The 17,633-nt window shown below is 42.6% G+C and overlaps 1 protein-coding gene and 1 pseudogene across 1 annotated transcript; both read left to right on the top strand.

Annotated features, from left to right (window-relative positions):
- Positions 1–355: 355 nt before the first annotated feature.
- Positions 356–15,584, top strand: LOC142933416 (uncharacterized). The gene is made up of 3 exons (XM_076077524.1): positions 356–547; positions 14,093–14,170; positions 14,967–15,584. The coding sequence occupies exons 1-3, from the start codon at positions 356–358 to the stop codon at positions 15,582–15,584; spliced, it is 888 nt and encodes a 295-aa protein (XP_075933639.1).
- Positions 15,585–15,716: 132 nt separating this feature from the next.
- Positions 15,717–17,324, top strand: LOC142933415 (uncharacterized; annotated as a pseudogene).
- The last annotated feature ends 309 nt before the right edge of the window (positions 17,325–17,633 follow it).

Raw genomic sequence — 17,633 nt, 5'->3', positions numbered from 1 at the left:
CTGTGTTAGTCCCTAAATCCTTCCCCTGGACAACAGAGAAGGGACGTAACATAATTGGGGACTCGTCCGGGATATTTCCTTGGAAAATGATTAAGTGATGTCATGGTAGTTGGAGTATAGAATAACCATGAGTTTTGATTTACAGGACTTTATATTAAGTCCAAACTTTGAAAAGATTAAATCATGCCGCAAGGATGATTTATTGTGTATAGCAGCCCACTACGAAATTTCAGTAAAAAAATACCATGTTAAGAAGGAAATCAGAAATAAAATAATAGGACTAATGGAGTTAAAAGTACTAGTAGGTCCTACAAGTTGTTTTTCTGGACAGGATGATTTTTCTGTTGCAGATAAAATGGCACCTGCTACACCTCCGGGGGAAATGGTTGAACGTGAGGCTCCTCCTGCAACTTTGCCTCGGTTTGATCCTTTTTCCCCAGAATTCCGTGGATCCAGCGAGAATGCCAAGTTGAAGGTACGCCTAGCCCGCCTTCAGCTAGAGGCACAGGAGAAGGAGATGGTGCGTAAGGCTGACCATGATCTTCAGGTACGCAGGCTCGAAATAGAGGCTGAAAAGGAAGTCAAGTTACGGAAGCTTGACATAAAGGCCATGAGAATCTCTGCTGGACAAAAATTAACATTAACTTCTGCACCTTCCCAGAAAATCCATCACAAACCGGGGTTTGATGTTGGCAAGAACATTGCCTTAGTGCCAACGTTTCGGGAGTCCGAGGTTGACTCCTACTTTAATGCATTTGAAAAAATTGCTACTGCACTAGTCTGGCCTAAGGACATGTGGCCAATCCTACTTCAATGCAAGCTAGTAGGTAAAGCACAGGAGGTAGTGTCCTCTCTGTCCTTAGAAGAAAGCTTGCAATATGATCTACTCAAAGATTCAATATTGCGTGCCTATGAGCTTGTGCCAGAGGCCTACCGACAAAAGTTTAGAAACCATAAAAAATCTGGTGAACAAACTTTTGTTGAGTTTGCAAGGGAAAAGGGAGTTCTCTTTGATAAGTGGTGTGCCGCCAATGAGGTCAAGGATAGTTTTGAGTCTCTTCATCAGTTAATGCTGTTAGACGATTATCAAGGGTGCTTTACCAGAGACTGGTGATATATTTAAATGAACAAAAGGTAACGTCACTGTCTAAAGCAGCTGTCTTGGCTGATGAGTTTGGCCTCACTCATAAAAATGTGTTTGTCTTCCTTCCGCCCAGACAGCATTTCAGTACCACACCCCATGCGACCTGGTTTTGGCCACCCTCCTTTTAACAAGGCTAGGGGACCACTGTCACCACCTCGTGGGGATCGTGAATGCTTATATTGTAATAAGAAGGGTCACATCGTTGCTGATTGCCTTTCTCTGAAGCGTAAGTGTAGCGGTGCACAGAATGACGTCACACAGGCTAAATCTGGTGCTACACATTTAATGAAAATGGTTCTGTAAAATACAAAGATATAATATATACGTTTAGGTATGCAGTCGCTTCTCAGCACTTTCTTCTTCTATCCTGTTCAGAGATTCTCATGTTCTTTAATACTAAACAGTAGTAACAAAACAATAATATGAGCGACGGGGGCTCCCTCTCACGAGGCTCATTATCACGGCTGCCGTCCCGCGCTCCTACTGCTACAATGGCGGTCAGCAATCTGGCATTAGCTGCTAGCTAGCTAAATTTACACAGTTAATCCTGTTACAAATAAACATTTACAAGATCTAACACATTGCCACCAACGTACAGTATAACAGTATCTACTAGCCCGGGGTACCTAAATAACATCACCAGCTTACCTGTAAAATACAAAGATATAATATATACGTTTAGGTATGCAGTCGCTTGTCAGCACTTTCTTCTTCTATCCTGTTCAGAGATTCTCATGTTCTCGCGTATTCACGCGAGACTTCCCTCTGGCTCTCTGTCACAGACACTGCTGATGTCGCAACACTGCCACCTACTGGCGATCCACTGGATCTACTGCCTACAAATGTATCTGGCGATAAATAACACTGTACCCCACATTTTAACTAAAATGAACACTTCCTCCTCATTAACACATAGGAAACATAATAAACTCACTTAACTTACACTACACCCAAGCAACTATTGTACTTCCTGAACTCAAATGACTTATTGTGCCACATAAGCAACAGTTTCCGCCTAACTTACAACATCCAAAAGGCATGGGACTGATTAAAAGAGTGACACTACCAAAGATTGAACTGTCACAGTCTTAAGAAAATGAACCTGATGACTGTTTCAAACCCTTCATATTAGACGGCTTTGTTTCGTTTAGTGGGGATCCTAAAAATCAGCAGCCAGTAAAGATATTGAGAGACACAGGAGGCTCCCAATCTATTGTTCGAGAAGGCATCTTACCTTTGTCGTCCAAATCATCGTGTAACTCAAGTGCAGTTGTTCAAGGTGTTGGAATGAGTTTCATACCTGCCCCTTTGCACAATATTAATGTTCAGTCTCCCTTGGTCAGTGGATTCTTTAAAGTTGCAGTTCTACCTGCCTTACCCATTAAAGGTATCTATTTCATTCTAGGAAATGACCTAGCAGGGGGCCAAGTTATGCCAATCCCTGTGATGCTAGACAGCCCTGATTTGAGCTCTGACTCTGACAAGATGGCACAAGTGCTTCCTGACATCTTTCCTGCTTGTGTGACTACAAGGGCCCAGACAAAGAAATATGGCTTTGACTTGTCTGACTCTTTTCTGGTCACAGAGCAGTTACCTGAGGCGGTTATGACTAAGGCCAAAAGTCAGCCTGAGGTCCAACCTGCTGACACTGGGTCTTCTCACACCAGTCAAGAAAGGGTAAAACTGCCGGCCACCGGGGAAGAGTTCATCGCAGCACAAAAAGCAGACCTCACCATTGAAAAATGTCATTCATTTGTTCTTAGCCCAGAAGAAGCCAAGAAAAAGAAAATGGCCTACTTTCTTGATGATGGCCTGTTAATGCGTTGCTGGACTAGTGGTATCTCAGAGGATATGGATTGGGGTGAGATTTACCAGGTTGTGCCTACAGACTATCGTTCTCAGGTACTATCGTTAGCTCATAACCACCCATGGTCAGGACACATGGGGATCACAAAAACCTATGAAAGAGTCCTTCGGCATTTCTTTTGGCCAGGACTCAAGACTGATGTTGTTAGTCATTGTCGTACTTGTCGGAAAACCGAATCAAGTGATTCCACCGGCTCCTCTCTGCCCCATTCCAGTAATGGGTGAGCCCTTTGAGAGGGTGATTGTCGATTGTGTTGGGCCATTGCCAAAGTCAAAAGCTGGGAATCAGTTCCTACTAACTGTCATGTGTGCTTCCACTAGGTTCTCCGAAGCCATTCCGCAACGAAGGATCACAGCTCCAGTTATCACCAAGGCTCTGGTAAAATTCTTTACATTGTTTGGTCTGCCAAAAGTGGTTCAAACAGATCAAGGTACCAATTTCAAATCAAGAGTCTTTGCCCAAGCACTTCGAACATTGGATGTTAAACATATAATGTCTAGTCCTTACCATCCAGAATGCCAGGGGGTGCTGGAGAGATTTCACCAGACCATTAAATCAATGTTACGCAAACACTGTCATGAGTCAGAGCGGGATTGGAATGGCAGTGTCCCACTAGTTATGTTTGCTGCCCGCGAAGCGGTACAGGAGTCCCTAGGTTTCAGTCCTGCTGAATTGGTCTTTGGACATGAAGTTATGGGTCCTTTGAAAGTTCTTAAAGAGCAACTGGTCATACCAGAGAAGAGGGTCAGAAGTATCCCAGAGTACATCAGCAAGCTCAAAGATCGCCTCCAACTAGCCTGCTCATTGGCTAGAGATGCCCTGACCTCTTCCCAGGCAAGGATGAAGAAGCGATATGACCAGCGAGCAGTCGCACATTTGTTTCAGCCAGGTGACAGAGTATTGATTATTTTGCCTGTACCTGGTTCTGCACTTTCTACCAAGTTTTCCGGTCCTTATGTTGTAAAAAAAGAAGCTAAGTGAAACAAACTACGTTATCCAAACTCCGGACCGCAGGCGACGGACCAGAGTGTGTCACGTGAATATGATGAAGCAGTACCACCTCCGAGAAGGTCAACAAGGATCATCCAAAGTCCATGAGTTAAAGACTGAAGTCTCACCTATGGCAGCCATTTCAAAGGTGAGCACTCCTGATAATGGTGATGAAGATGGGTTGGTGATGCGTAATGCTACACCACAGGGGGCAAGGCTAAGTAATACTGAGGTATTGTCCAACTTGCCCCACTACTTGTCTCATCTCCCTGATGACCAGAGCGCGGATGCTTTGTCACGTGCGCTGTAGAATCAAACATTATGTTTGAGCTTATATGGGTGGGGGTGTTACGTGTCGTGTTTTCTCCCCTCCTGCCCTTCCTTTTTTCTCTCCCTCAGTCTCCTAACAGGTCAATCGGGTGATTGGATTCCACCTGTGGGGGCCGGTTGTCCTGATTGGTGGGTGGCACTAGCGGCAGGCTGGCCAATCGGCAGAGGGAGAGCCGCAGATAAAAGGCAGGAAGCCTCGGAGTTCAGGAGAACTTCACTTGATACTGTGTTTATGTAAACTATGAGAGCGGAACTTGTTAGCGTTTGTGATGAGAAGTTGCGGACAGTAGGTGAGTCTGGGGTACCCTGTACATTGGCACACACGTAGTATATTTTCTGTGTCTAGATACACTAGGCTTATTGGTCGGTGCCTCATCTGTATTTTGGTTTTGGTCGAGCGCATTTAGATAAGTTAGGGAAGCCATTTTGTTTGTTGATTTCAGAGGTTAGTTAGTTAGGCCAAGTTCTGTTATCTTTGTTTCGATTGTTTGGCACGACCACACCTGTCCCATCCTCTCCCAAATCTTGTGTTGTGACTCACTCGTCTATCACTGTACATGAGCATAATAAATATTGTTTGGTACACAAGCTATTTGTTTTTCATTTGGGTTGTTTTGTGTTAGTCCCTAAATCCTTCCCCTGGACAACAGAGAAGGGATGTAACAATATCTAATAATTTTAAGGACATTTTGCAATGCAATGCCTTGTCATGCAATGCCTTTCGAGCCTCCTGCATGTCATTTAACACCACATCGTTGTCATGAAACGGTAGTGTTACGTTCAGGCTACAGAACTACATAGTTAGGAAAAACATAGGTTTGGCTTCAAATTGGTACATAAAATACTTAAAATACATACTTATACAACGTATGGAAAACACCTCACAAACCGCCGGTCAACAAGACCTTTGGTTTCGCATGGGACAAGAACACTGGTCTTCTGGGTGGAAGTCCTGTGTTTGCTTTCAAAAAATTGAGATACCGACATTGTTCATTTTATTCTTCATGCAGTTTCGTGCTTTTGGTAAACTTCTAATTTAGCCTTATGGAAACTATCAGTCTTTATACGGATCACCTATTCTGACTCACCATTATGTGGATTACATATTAATTGATTATTTGGATTACATACAAATATTAGTGCATTTTACTTTTTGTATGTATAGCTACAAGCCGTATATAAGAGTAGCCTGATTGTTCTTTCACTCTGCTTGAACAATTTCTTTTTAAGCGGTTATTGATCAGCTGCATTTCAGGCTAAAGTAGTCAACCCTTAATAAAAACTAATTTTATTTGAATGAAGCAGCTTTGGTGTTGTAAGATCATGTGTGTTGGTGTGTGCAGTCTCTGCCACATTCCTCCCATATGTAAAACACGAAACCCACCACTTTTTTGCTTTGTGACCATGTATTCTGAGATTGATTCTATGGGCTTTTAAGGGAAGGTTATGGTGCGGGGTTTGAATGTAGTTTTGACATGATCATAAATGTACATTTGTGTGCAGGCTGTGCTTATTTTCTGTTTGTTTGAATAAAATTACGCAACATGTGTAGTGACTGATTCCTGTAACTAGCCACTCGGCTGGGTGCGGGAGAAGATCGTGTTCTCGTACTCGCTTCGACATAAAGATTCCAGGCTTTTCGTGTCTTTGGGTGAGGTTCCCATTTAATTAGAGTTCACAATTGACATTACAACTTGATATTACTTAGCTTCCTGGTCTCCCTCTGGTGTGTCTGGTGTTGCGGTAAAAACCGTGCGCTCTCCCCATCACTCATGCCTCATTACCTGTCAGTTGCACCTGTGCCCCATATATTAATTACCTGCCGCAATACTCCACACTGCCACCCGTGGTCAACCTGAGATAGGCTCCTAATTCAAACATATAATACACAGACATAACTAATGGCTCCTACAACATGTGTATGTCCAACCTTGGCCCTCTGCCATCACCCTGGAGGTGGGGAGGTTGCCATGGTAGTTATAAAAGTAGGGAGTTTGCAATGTAATCAGTGTATTTCTTATTATCATAAACTATCCTGCTGACCTTGGCGCAAATCTTCAGAATTTAGAGAAAAAAAACCTTGAGAATTCGACACACCCCAATGCTTCAGCTTGGACCCAGGCTTGAATTACATGTCCTTCAGCAGGCAGTGTTGATAAGAGTCGACACAGAAATGCTCTGATCAAATGAAGTTGTTGGACATTTTCGAGTGTTAAACGAGCAAAAGAGGGATAAGCTGTGATTCTCCCGCTTCCTTCTTTTCTTTGTTTATAGTCGCGCTTGGCACCGTAGCGCGAGCCTCCGCAGACGGCGCGCAAGCTCTGACCATGAACTGAGGAGTTTATACTCTGCGCTGCATTCTTCTCTGAAACGCATTCTACGCAGTAACAAAAACAACTGAAGAATCAAAAAGACGAGTGTAACTCAGAGATATGCACAGACTGTAGGTGTAACCAGCAAAATGTCAAGTGATGATATCTGACATGATCAGACAACTAAGCAAACTCCACTTTACATGTGTCCTAACAGCGAGCGACTATTGCATTGCATTGCCTATCATCGGACGTTAAATTTGCACTTCTGTAATTTAAACAAACCAAGTAGGCTACCCTATCAGCTGTGCACTCAAGATCAGACTGGAGACGCGACGTAAAGACATTATATTGTGACATTTACTGGAAATGACACACAATATAGCCGAGAGCAAGGAGGAAACTTTCAGCTCCTTAGAAATCTCTTTGAAACACACTTTGCATTCTCTCTCGGTGTCCAAAGCCTGAGCTAATTAAGAATTAATCTGTCTGGCTGCTGCCCACATAGCATTAAATTGTTAGTCAACATTTCTCATAAATAGATGTCATTAATTTCTGGGAGATGCCCACTTACATTGCTAATAAGAAATGGTGGGGGATCCTGCGTTTGAACAACAGGATTAGTGCTACATGCGGTGATATACAATGCATAAATACAGGGTAAGATATTTCAAAGGACCACACTTCACTTCAAATAGACACAAGTATGTTTTACTGAGGAGTATTAGAAATATACTGGTATGTGTGTGTGGTTGGCCTTAGAATTGCTATTTAATGTATTGTTGACAAATTGCTTGGAAAATCCTCCAGTACAGTATTAAACCGCATTGGAGCAGGAGGTCAGGAGAGAGAGACCAAGAGCTGCCAATCAGCTTGAGCTAAAAGCTGCTGGAAAAAAAATGTGAACGTATTGTAAATGTATCAGAGTGCAGTATTATTAGGGCCCGAGCACCGACGTAGTGGGAGCGGAGGACCTATTGTTATTCTATTGTTTATTATTATTCCTCCGTGTGTTTCGTCGCAAAAAGGAGGTGCTTGGGATACTGGGAATTTTTTGAAATTTGGCACGCAAGCCAGTCGTGGCGAAAACTGCCGTTTGATTGGGATGTTCAGCTGCGGTGTGAAATATTGGTTCGATAGCGCCCCCTATTGAGTAGCCCCAACATTGGGGTTCACTTAGCTGTATGAAATTTGGTAGGTATGTGGAACGTGATGGGACGTACAAAAAATGTTTCACTAAACCAAAGAGGAAGTCGGACATTTTGAATTTTATGATTTTTTTTTTTGGACCATTTCAAGGAGCCGTACTTTAACGGATTCCTCCTAGAGATTTGACCCGATTGACTTCAGATTCGGTCAGTATGCTCTTGAGACCTTGGCAGTGAAAAGTTACTCAAAGATCAAAAAGTTATCGAACTATGTGTCCGTGGCGTGGCGTCAAAAACACCATTCGCCGCGAAACAGGAAGTTGTTGTAACTCATTGTCTAATCTGCTCTAAATTTCTCATATGTCATAACATCCTGACTCAGAACACATCTAAATGACAATTTAGAATCATAGTCATAGCGCCACCTAGTGGCGACAGGAAGTTATAGGTTGTGTACTTTGACATCCTGCTCCTCACAGATTTATCAGATCCCTCTCAAATGTTGTCAGAAAAGCCTTAAGACCTTGATAATGCTTCATTGTGAAGATTATAAGAAGTTGTTGAAGGGCTGCGATGTGGCGGCTCGGCGAATTTTAAGCCTTCGCCATGAACAAATAAACTGATGTAACTTGACTCCACATCATCATCATGTTTGATTAGACTCCAGTCCTGAAGACATCTGCAGGCCAATTTTGAATCATAGTCATAGTGCCACCTACTGGTAACAGGAAGTTAAAGTCTCTTGTGTTCCACACAAATGTAAGAAGTTCATAATGCCAGTTCATGAAGCTTTTGATGTTTCGTGGAACGCCGTTGCCATGAAAAACGAAGGTCATTTTGAGAGGCTAAAAATGCTCGAAATATAAGCAAACAGATTACAAGCCCAAATGTAGTTGTATAATATGATTTTATTGGTTCAGAGTGGCAAATCGGCTCAATAGCGCCCCCTACAAGATTTCAACGAAGCAGCCCTCGCAGTACGTTTCACATAAATGTATAAAATTTGGTAGGCTCATAAATCACATTTGGACTTAAAAAAAATCTCTTGGAGCCATGCTCTAAACCCAACCAGAAGTCAGCCATTTTGAATTTTGTATGAATTTCTCGTGTTTTTTTTTCCATTTCCAGGTGCTGTACTACGAACTCCTCCTAGGGAATTAATCAGATCAACTTAGAATTTGGTCAGAACAATCTAAAGACTTTAGCAATTAAAAGTTACTAAAAGCTTGAGGTTTCATCGAACGACGTAGATATGGTGTGGCGGCCATTTTACATGGTTCACCATCATCCATCAAGCTGTTGTAACTCGACTGTACTTTGTCAAAACTGTCCCAAACTTGACATGCTTGTTGACTGTCATGGCTTTAGGACTTCTGCATGCCAATATTAACTCATAGTCATAGCGCCACCTACTGATAAGCACGGACGTAAGCAGGATTCTATAATTACAGCGGCCCAAACACTGAACTTAAGGGTTTGTGGGCACACCATGAGAAAAAGACTTCTCTGATCTAAATATGTGCAAACTAAGATGCTTGGAGAGCAAAAGTTAGATAACAGTGGTTCTCAAACCATGTCAGTGGGCATTAGTATAAATGATCTGTCCAGAGCTTCTTCATGAGAATCAGGTTAAATGTTACAATGAATGCTTCACACTACAATCTAAAGTTACAGAAGAACTTACAATGAAAACAGTGTTAAATTAAAGTGTTCAAGTAACAGCAAATGACACTGTTTTGTTAACTTTCATGTAAGTCCAAATACAATCAGCAGGACACTGCAGGGAGTTGAACCTCATCCCAGTAAACTGACAGTCTGTTATGTTACAAACACTGAAGCACATTCACACACTTATTTTCTTAATGATCTTAACAGGCTTACATTTATGATTGTATTGGAGGTACACTAGGAACATTTGAGGCTTAAGACCTGGCAACATGATCTTGCTACGCTGCTGGTCGACGCAGGAAATATTATCTAACGCAGTGTATGATGGTCACAGAAATGCACGGCCGCGTCAACCAGAGTCCTTTCAGTATCCTCGACGTGCGTGAAGTTGCGAGGGCCCGATCAATGCTGCTTGCAGCTTTAATTAGATTATTATAATTGTAATAATTGTCTAAATTCCAATTTTCTCATATATGAAAATGTGAATATTTTATGACACAAAGCATTGAGCTGGATTAGAGAAAAAAATGACTGTTGTCCGACTGGTGGCTGTGAAGATAGCATCTTAATTGCATGTTTTGTACGTTGATAAATTATAATAACTGACTAAATTCCCAAATTCAAAAATGATATATTCACTTCAACGGAAAGCATGGCGCTGGAACAGGGAAGAAAATGACAGCGTCCATGTCATGGCTCCACCACGATAAATACCGGTGACTACTGAACTAATTGTAACATTTCCCACTGAGTAGAGATGCCCCATGTTAGTGGGCGTTAATCAGTTTTTTTGTTAATTGGAAAACGGGGCTTTAGACACCTACATTATGGATATACATATTCAATCATTGCGTGTCTTTGTTGCCATGTCAATATGTATCGGACTGGACCGGGTAACGGAAGATACCCAATATTAGTTTAGTTAGTTAAAATATTTATCAATAACAGTTTTTACATTTGTTACAAATATTAAGGGATATTTTTGTAGAGTTTGACAATTACAGTGAGACATTTGTGAGCACATTTGTCCTGGTTGGCTGACCAATATTTGCCCCCAAATGATGTATAACAGAAAATATAACAAATTCCTTCTCTATCCATGAAGAAGTTGTCTGAAAGAAGAAAAGAAAAAAAAGAGTCTGCTAAATAACCAAACCATAACCATCACAGTGGGCGGTAGTACTAAGAGAAACTATAGATCTGTAATAACTAGAGAAGTAGCCGAGGCCTCCTGTGCATTTTAATCTCTCTAACGGAGCCGTTTGCCTCGGCGCAGGGTGGGAAGGAAAAAGGCCTTTTAATGGAGATACACTCAGAGCTGATTGCAGGTCGTTACACCACCACAGGGAGAGACCAGAGGAAGGCACTTAATGGTCCAGGGAGAAGAGCTCTCGTAAACCACACACACACACTAGGAGGCTGACACTCCCAAGTAAAGACGCACTATCAATGGGTGCTTCCACACACTCCCCAACCCAAATCTCACCTCTCTACACACAAGCAGAGGCAGTGATGCACACACATCTCACACAGAAATAACACTCCACACACACACTTCTCTGTTGTTTTTCCCCCTGATTATTCTATCATGGTAGAGTTTGTTTAAGACCCCATTAGAATCAAAAGGGCGACAATCTTCTTAATCAAGCTTAATTTATTAAAACATCAGCCAGCGTGATTAACATTAACAGGCTGAGGCAGGAAAGCAGACAGCAGGAGTCTGTGACAGAGGAAGAGAGGGAGAAAAACAAAGGGAAGAGTACGACCAAAGAAAGAGGCAATCAAATGTAAAAATGTAAAGTGTCACTCCTAGTTGTCGCTATATAGTTGCTGTTCTTTTTGTTTGTCTCTATTATTTGGAACTTAAATCTGTGTTTTTGCACTGCATTCCCAAGAAATCACCAAGCCAGGCCACTGAGTTAATTCCTTGGTCATTCTTCCTGAAATCGTTGGAGTTTTAGCAACCGGGGAAGTTTAACTTTTAGTTGCAGTTAAAAAAAATAGACATGGTATTCTTATACCTGGCACATTTGAATTGAACAACACTTAGGTGCAATGAAAAAAAAACATTTGATTTAAATGGCTGGAGGGATGAGATGACAGAAATGTCTGGATGATCTTGACCTGTTTGACCCTAGTGTACTTTTTCAAATCACGTAACTTTTTTTAAAGGTCGCTGGGTGTACTACATCACTAGCACTAGCTTTTGGCCAGATTATAAAATGTTTTATCCCACATCATATCCAAAAGTAAAAAGAAAAATCTGTGATTCAATTTTGGTAGCATTGAAACAAGTTATGTTGAATTTTTTTAAGTTACTTGGTTGTGAATTTGTTGAATAAAGAACGACTGTCCTGTAATGGGTGTGGTACGGACCCAGAAGCACTACGACAGACACGCTGAATAGTTGTAATCGAAACTTTATTCTCAACTGAACACACAACAGGTAACAGTCTAGGAGCACACATGTAGAATCCCACACGCTGGAACGCCAAGCCGTCAAGAGAGAAGGCAGACAGAACCCAGAGGAAACAGAGGCTGGATCTCGTGGTCGGGGACAGAAGGCTGAGTGGTTTACCGGGGAAGAGGCAAGGCGGAGAAGTCCAAACAGGCAGGGTCGGTAATGGGAAACCCGTCGGAGGGTAAACGCTGGAAAGTCTGGCATGAATGCGGAGAACGATCTGGCAGTGAGTTTATGTGAGACTAGGGTCTAAATAGTAGGTGCAGCAGGTGAGAGTGATGAGCTGATGAGGTGGGTGAGAGATAAAGTGACAGGATAGCAGGGGCCGAGCTGTGACAGGTCCATAGTTTTCTTTACATTTAGCAAGACCTTTTGCAAGAAGCTTGAAATCTGTAGGCCTAGTGTTGCTTTTCGGCATAGTTTGGAAGTTTCAAATGCCATATTACAAAATGTTCTTTGGTTATTTGATCAAAATCGGCATGGTGTCTGCATTTAAACCTTGATCATAACTTTAAGTAAGTAAGTAAAATGTATTTATAAAGCACTTTTCACAGACAAAAGTCACAAAGTGCTTAACAGGGCAGAAATTAGAAGCATAAAAACACAATGTGACCATAGGGCCAATAATTTACATACACACTGAAATACAAAATTAAAACATGGTTTAAAAGCAGGTCTAGGACACGAGTTTTACCCAAATGCCAGTCTAAAGAGGTGAGTTTTGAGTTTCATTTCTGAATGAGTTCACAGAAACAGCAAAGCGTAGAGGTGCAGGCAGATCATTCCACAGCCTTGGTGCTACTGCCTCAAAGGCTCGGTCACCACGGGTCTTAAGGCGAGTGTGTGGGACAGACAGAAGACCTAACACGTCTGACCTGAGAGCGCGGGCGGGTGAATATGGGTGAAGTAGTTCAGTCACATATGTAGGAGCCTGACCGTGTAGTGCTCTGTAAGTGAGAGTGAGGATTTTGAAGTGGATCCTAAATGCTACAGGGAGCCAGCGGAGATATCTGAGTACGGGGGTGATGTGAGACCCTCTCCATGAGGGTTTAGAAAGTCGCCAGATTTAGCGAGAGAGTCGCCAAGTTGCCAACACTGGCACCAACTAAATATGTCCCCAGAGCAACATTGGACGTAACAATAGTTCCTATCACATATAAAACCAAACAAAAATCCATCTTCATAAGTTGTACAAATAATAATATATAAACAAGCATATTAAAGCTACTGCAGATATACAAACAAAAGCAGTTCACTTACCAAATGCTGTTCACTATTTAGCTGCTGGTCCTCCTTTCTTTGTTAATAAAGAGTTTAATCTCACGGTTGGTCAGTACATCAGTGCGTTTTAGTTCCAGTAAGAAGTCCTTCTCCATTCATGGACGCCAGTGAAGACAGTCGAGCCTCCCCAGTTGTATTTCTTGAATACGTTTTAATGCGTTTGAGGCTGAAAATGTCCGCTCAGCAGAGGCAGCAGATATCGGGATTGTCACCGCCCAACATGTCACGCTAGCCCACTGACCAATCACGTACTTGTAGGCCAGCTAGCAGGCTCTGACACGTCAAAGAATACACCCAACATGTCAAACTAAAGATCTGATTGGTTGAACACTATCACAATCAACAATATCGTCCCCATTCACTTAAACTGCACATGGATTCACTTGTGAGTCTGCAGGTCTCGGGCCTCTGTTCTTACCTAGAGACACAGAGGTGAAATCTGATTGGATAAAAGCTCTACTTAAAACAAGCTGCACTGGAAGCAGAGCAACTGAGGAAGACAGTAGCTGTGCAATGAGAAAATAAGATAATGGGGGAAAATGACAAAATAGCTATAACTTTTTGATTCTGTTTAGGCCAGCAGAGAAGGCTTTGCAAGCCCTGACGGCCCACCACTGCTGTATGATCATCTCTAGTTCAGCTGTTGATACTACAGATCTTAGTTTATTTATATTTCTTAGGTGGAAGAAACATGATCTGGACAGCTGCTTAACATGGGGGTCAAATGACATGGATCTATCAAAGAAAATCCCTAGATTGTGCAGGTTGCAATGGGCAGCAGAGGAGAGTGGACCAATACTCTGCCTGATCATGGGGACAAACTCATCCGGTGCAATAACTAGAACCTCCATCTTAGTGTCGTTGAGTTGTAAGCAGTTTTCTGCTGTCCAGTCTCTGCCGTCCAGTCTCAGGAATACTCCCTCCCGGGCTTCCTCTACCCTTCACCCCTACTCGTTGGCGCAGACGGAGGTAACTCAACGGTTAGATGCAAGGCTTAGCGAGATAGAAGTACGGCTCCGCACCATGGAAGCTAAGATGCTGGTGACTGCGGGCGTAGCCGGTGCGGCCCAAACAGACGTGGCTCCCGCTAGCCGTCTCCCTGCAGCCCCCGAGCAGCTGTTAGGTTCAAGGAACCTCTAGACTGTGGGGAAACCGCATGTAATCCAGCCTCTTACACAAAGAGAACCGGTTTCAATTATAAACAAAGCATTTAATACATCTCATGCTTTACAGTTACACCGAATATGACCTGCTCACCCCAAAAAGCGTTACCACCCAGTGGTACAGGAGCAAGAGACCGGAATTTCTTTCTCTCCCGCCTTACATAGTTCAAAAAACATCCCACAATGTCCGTAGTTCCTATTGGCTAAATCCAGCTGGCTCCTCCTCCTCGCAGGACCCTCGCACGGGTATGACCTGTAATTGCCTGTCTAGAAATCTATCTGTCCCTTACTCCCAACATACTATTCTTTACAGTTTAAAACATTCAATGACTGTCTATTATGGCTTAACACTTCTATGGTAAACATTCTATATAAAGATAAAGATTTGCAACTTTTGGCAACAACCTTCACAAGTTTCACAAGCAAATATAAAGGTGCTACTAAGATACACTTCCAACTACAAATTCTAAAACACTTCTACAATTATGAATCTTCAAATTATGTATTCCAAAACACTTCTAATTATGATTTCTTATTTATGAATTATTAAACACTATTATAATTTCTTAAAGCACAGTTCTAAACCCAAATTTCCTACACAGCCGGGGGGCCGGGTGACTGCTCCCGGGAGGCTTAAACCTGGGGCGAAGTACTCGGCTCACCAGCAGCCACTTTGCGTTACAAACGGGTCCTCCGCACCCAGCAGAGTTGATTTCTCAGCTGAGAGACCAACTCTGGTCATAGGCAGCTCTATTCTGAGAAACGTGAAGCTAGCGAAACCAGAGGCTACAGTTACATGTATACCCGGGGCCAGAGCAGGCGACATTGAGTCCTATCTGAAAGTACTGGCTAAAGATAACCGTAAATACAGAAAGATTGTTATTCATGTCGGCGGGAATGACAGCCGACTACGGCTCTCTGAGATCACTAAAGTTAATGTGGAATCTGTGTGTACATACGCAAAAGCCATGTCGGACTCCGTAGTTTTCTCTGGCCCGCTCCCGAATCTGACCAATGATGTAATGTTTAGCCGCATGTCATCGTTTCACCGCTGGCTGTCTTGGTGGTGCCCAGCAAACAATGTGGGCTTCGTAGACAACTGGGACACTTTCTGGGGAAAACCTGGTCTGCTTAGGAGGGACGGCATTCATCCCACTTTGGATGGAGCAGATCTCATTTCTGCAAATCTGACCCAGTTTCTGTGTGGACCTGGTCCATGACAACCCAGAGTTTAGACCAGGAAGCAGAGTTGCAGTCTTACACACTCCTCTGAGCTTCCATTAGAGCAGTTACTCACCCAAAACCACATAGAGACTGTGTCTACCCCACGGCCACTTAAATTAATTAAATCAAAAATAAACGATCGAGGAGTTAAACAAAATAACCTAATCCAAGTTAAAACTACCGCAACAGTGCAACAAAATAGGATAATTAAATGTGGACTCTTAAATATCAGATCTTTGTCATCTAAAGCTGTACTAGTAAATGAGCTAATATCAGATAATCATATTGATTTATTTTGTCTTACTGAAACCTGGCTGTGTAATGAAGAATATGTCAGCCTAAATGAATCAACTCGTCATATTAATACTCACATTCCTCGAGGCACCGGCCGAGGAGGTGGAGTAGCAGCCATCTTTGACTCAAGCCTATTATTAAACCTTAAACCTAAACTAGATTATAACTCATTTGAACGCCTGGTTCTTAGTCTTTCACACCCAACCTGGAAAACAATACAGCCAGTTCTATTTGTTATAGTGTACCGGGCCCCATGTCCGTATTCTGAATTTCTATCGGAATTTTCTCAGTTTTTATCAAATCTAGTCCTTAAAACAGATAAAGTAATTATTGTAGGTGACTTTAATATTCATGTGGATGTCGAGAACAATAGCCTCAGTACTGCATTTATCTTATTATTAGGTTCGATTGGTTTCTGTCAGAATGTACAGAAACCCACTCACTGTTTTAACTCTCGACCTGGTTCTGACTTATGGCATTAAAATAGAAGATTTAATAGTCTTTCCACAGAACCCTCTTTTATAGGACCATTATCTAATAACCTTTGAATTCCTACTAACGGAGTGTACACCGGTAAGCAAGAGTTACTACACTAGATGTCTATCTGATGGTGCCGTAGCTCAATTTAAAGAAGTGATTCCGTCTATATTTAACTCAATACCACGCTTCAATATAACAGAGGACTGCTGTGCTAACTTTAGTCCGACCCAGATTGATCATCTTGTCGATAGTGCTACAAGCTCACTGAGAAGGACACTAGACTCTATTGGTCCTTTAAAAAAGAAGTTAGTAAAACAAAGGAGGTTCGCTCTATGGTATAACCCTCAAACACGCAAATTAAAGCAAACCGCGAAAACTTGAGAGAACATGGCGTTCCACTAACTTGGAAGAATCTCGGTTAGTCTGGCGAGACAGTCTTAAAACGTATAAGAAGGCCCTCCGTAATTCCAGAGCAGCTTATTACTCATCGTTAATAGAGACAAATAAGAACAAGCCCAGGTTCCTCTTCAGCACTGTAGCCAGGCTGACAGAGAGTCACAGCTCTGTTGTGCCGAGTATCCCTATAGACCTCAGTAGCAATGACTTCATGAACTTCTTCAATGATAAGATTATAACTATTAGAGAGAACATTAATAATCTCCTGCCCTCGACTAGTACCGATCTTTCCACAGATAGGTAACCTTAGAAACAGCTGTAAACCCTGATATATGTTTAGATGGCTTTACTCCCATCGACCTTGACAAACCACCATCCTGAACACTGGTGCACCGCATGGCTGTGTGCTCAGCCCGGCTCTCTTCACCCTCTTCACCCAGGACTGCTCCGCCACATATTCCTCCAACACAATAGTGAAGTTTGCTGATGACACCACTGTGGTGGGACTCATCTACAACAACGACGAGACACACTACAGACAGGAGATCCAACATCTGGCTGAGTGATGCTCGGACAACAACCTGGTCCTGAACACCACCAAGACCAAAGAAGTCATAGTGGACTTCAGGAGATCCAGGAAGACCACACCCTCTCCACTCTACATAAGTGGGGAGGAGGTAGAGAGGGTGGACAGTATCAAATTCCTGGGGCTCCACATTACTAAAGACCTCACTTGGTCCCTGAACACATCACACCTGGTGAAGAAAGCCCAGCAGAGGCTCTTCTTTCTGAGGAAGCTAAAACAAACTGGCCTGCCCCCTGCACTTCTGGTTAACTACAGAAGTGTGATTGAAAGCATCCTGTGTCAGTGCTTT

Source organism: Anarhichas minor, unplaced genomic scaffold (genome assembly GCF_050575085.1).
Source record: "Anarhichas minor isolate MPS153535 unplaced genomic scaffold, ASM5057508v1 ptg000060l, whole genome shotgun sequence".
Taxonomy (NCBI): Eukaryota; Metazoa; Chordata; class Actinopteri; order Perciformes; family Anarhichadidae; genus Anarhichas; species Anarhichas minor.
This window is presented reverse-complemented; position numbering and strand designations above follow the sequence as displayed.

Coding starts and splice junctions, on each gene's coding strand:
- LOC142933416 (XM_076077524.1), top strand. CDS start 356: ATGGCACCTGCTACACCTCCGGGGGAAATGGTTGAACGTGAGGCTCCT. Junction 548..14,092: donor AGGCTGACCATGATCTTCAG/GTACGCAGGCTC, acceptor TCTGCTGTCCAG/TCTCTGCCGTCCAGTCTCAG. Junction 14,171..14,966: donor ACTCGTTGGCGCAGACGGAG/GTAACTCAACGG, acceptor TTTCCTACACAG/CCGGGGGGCCGGGTGACTGC.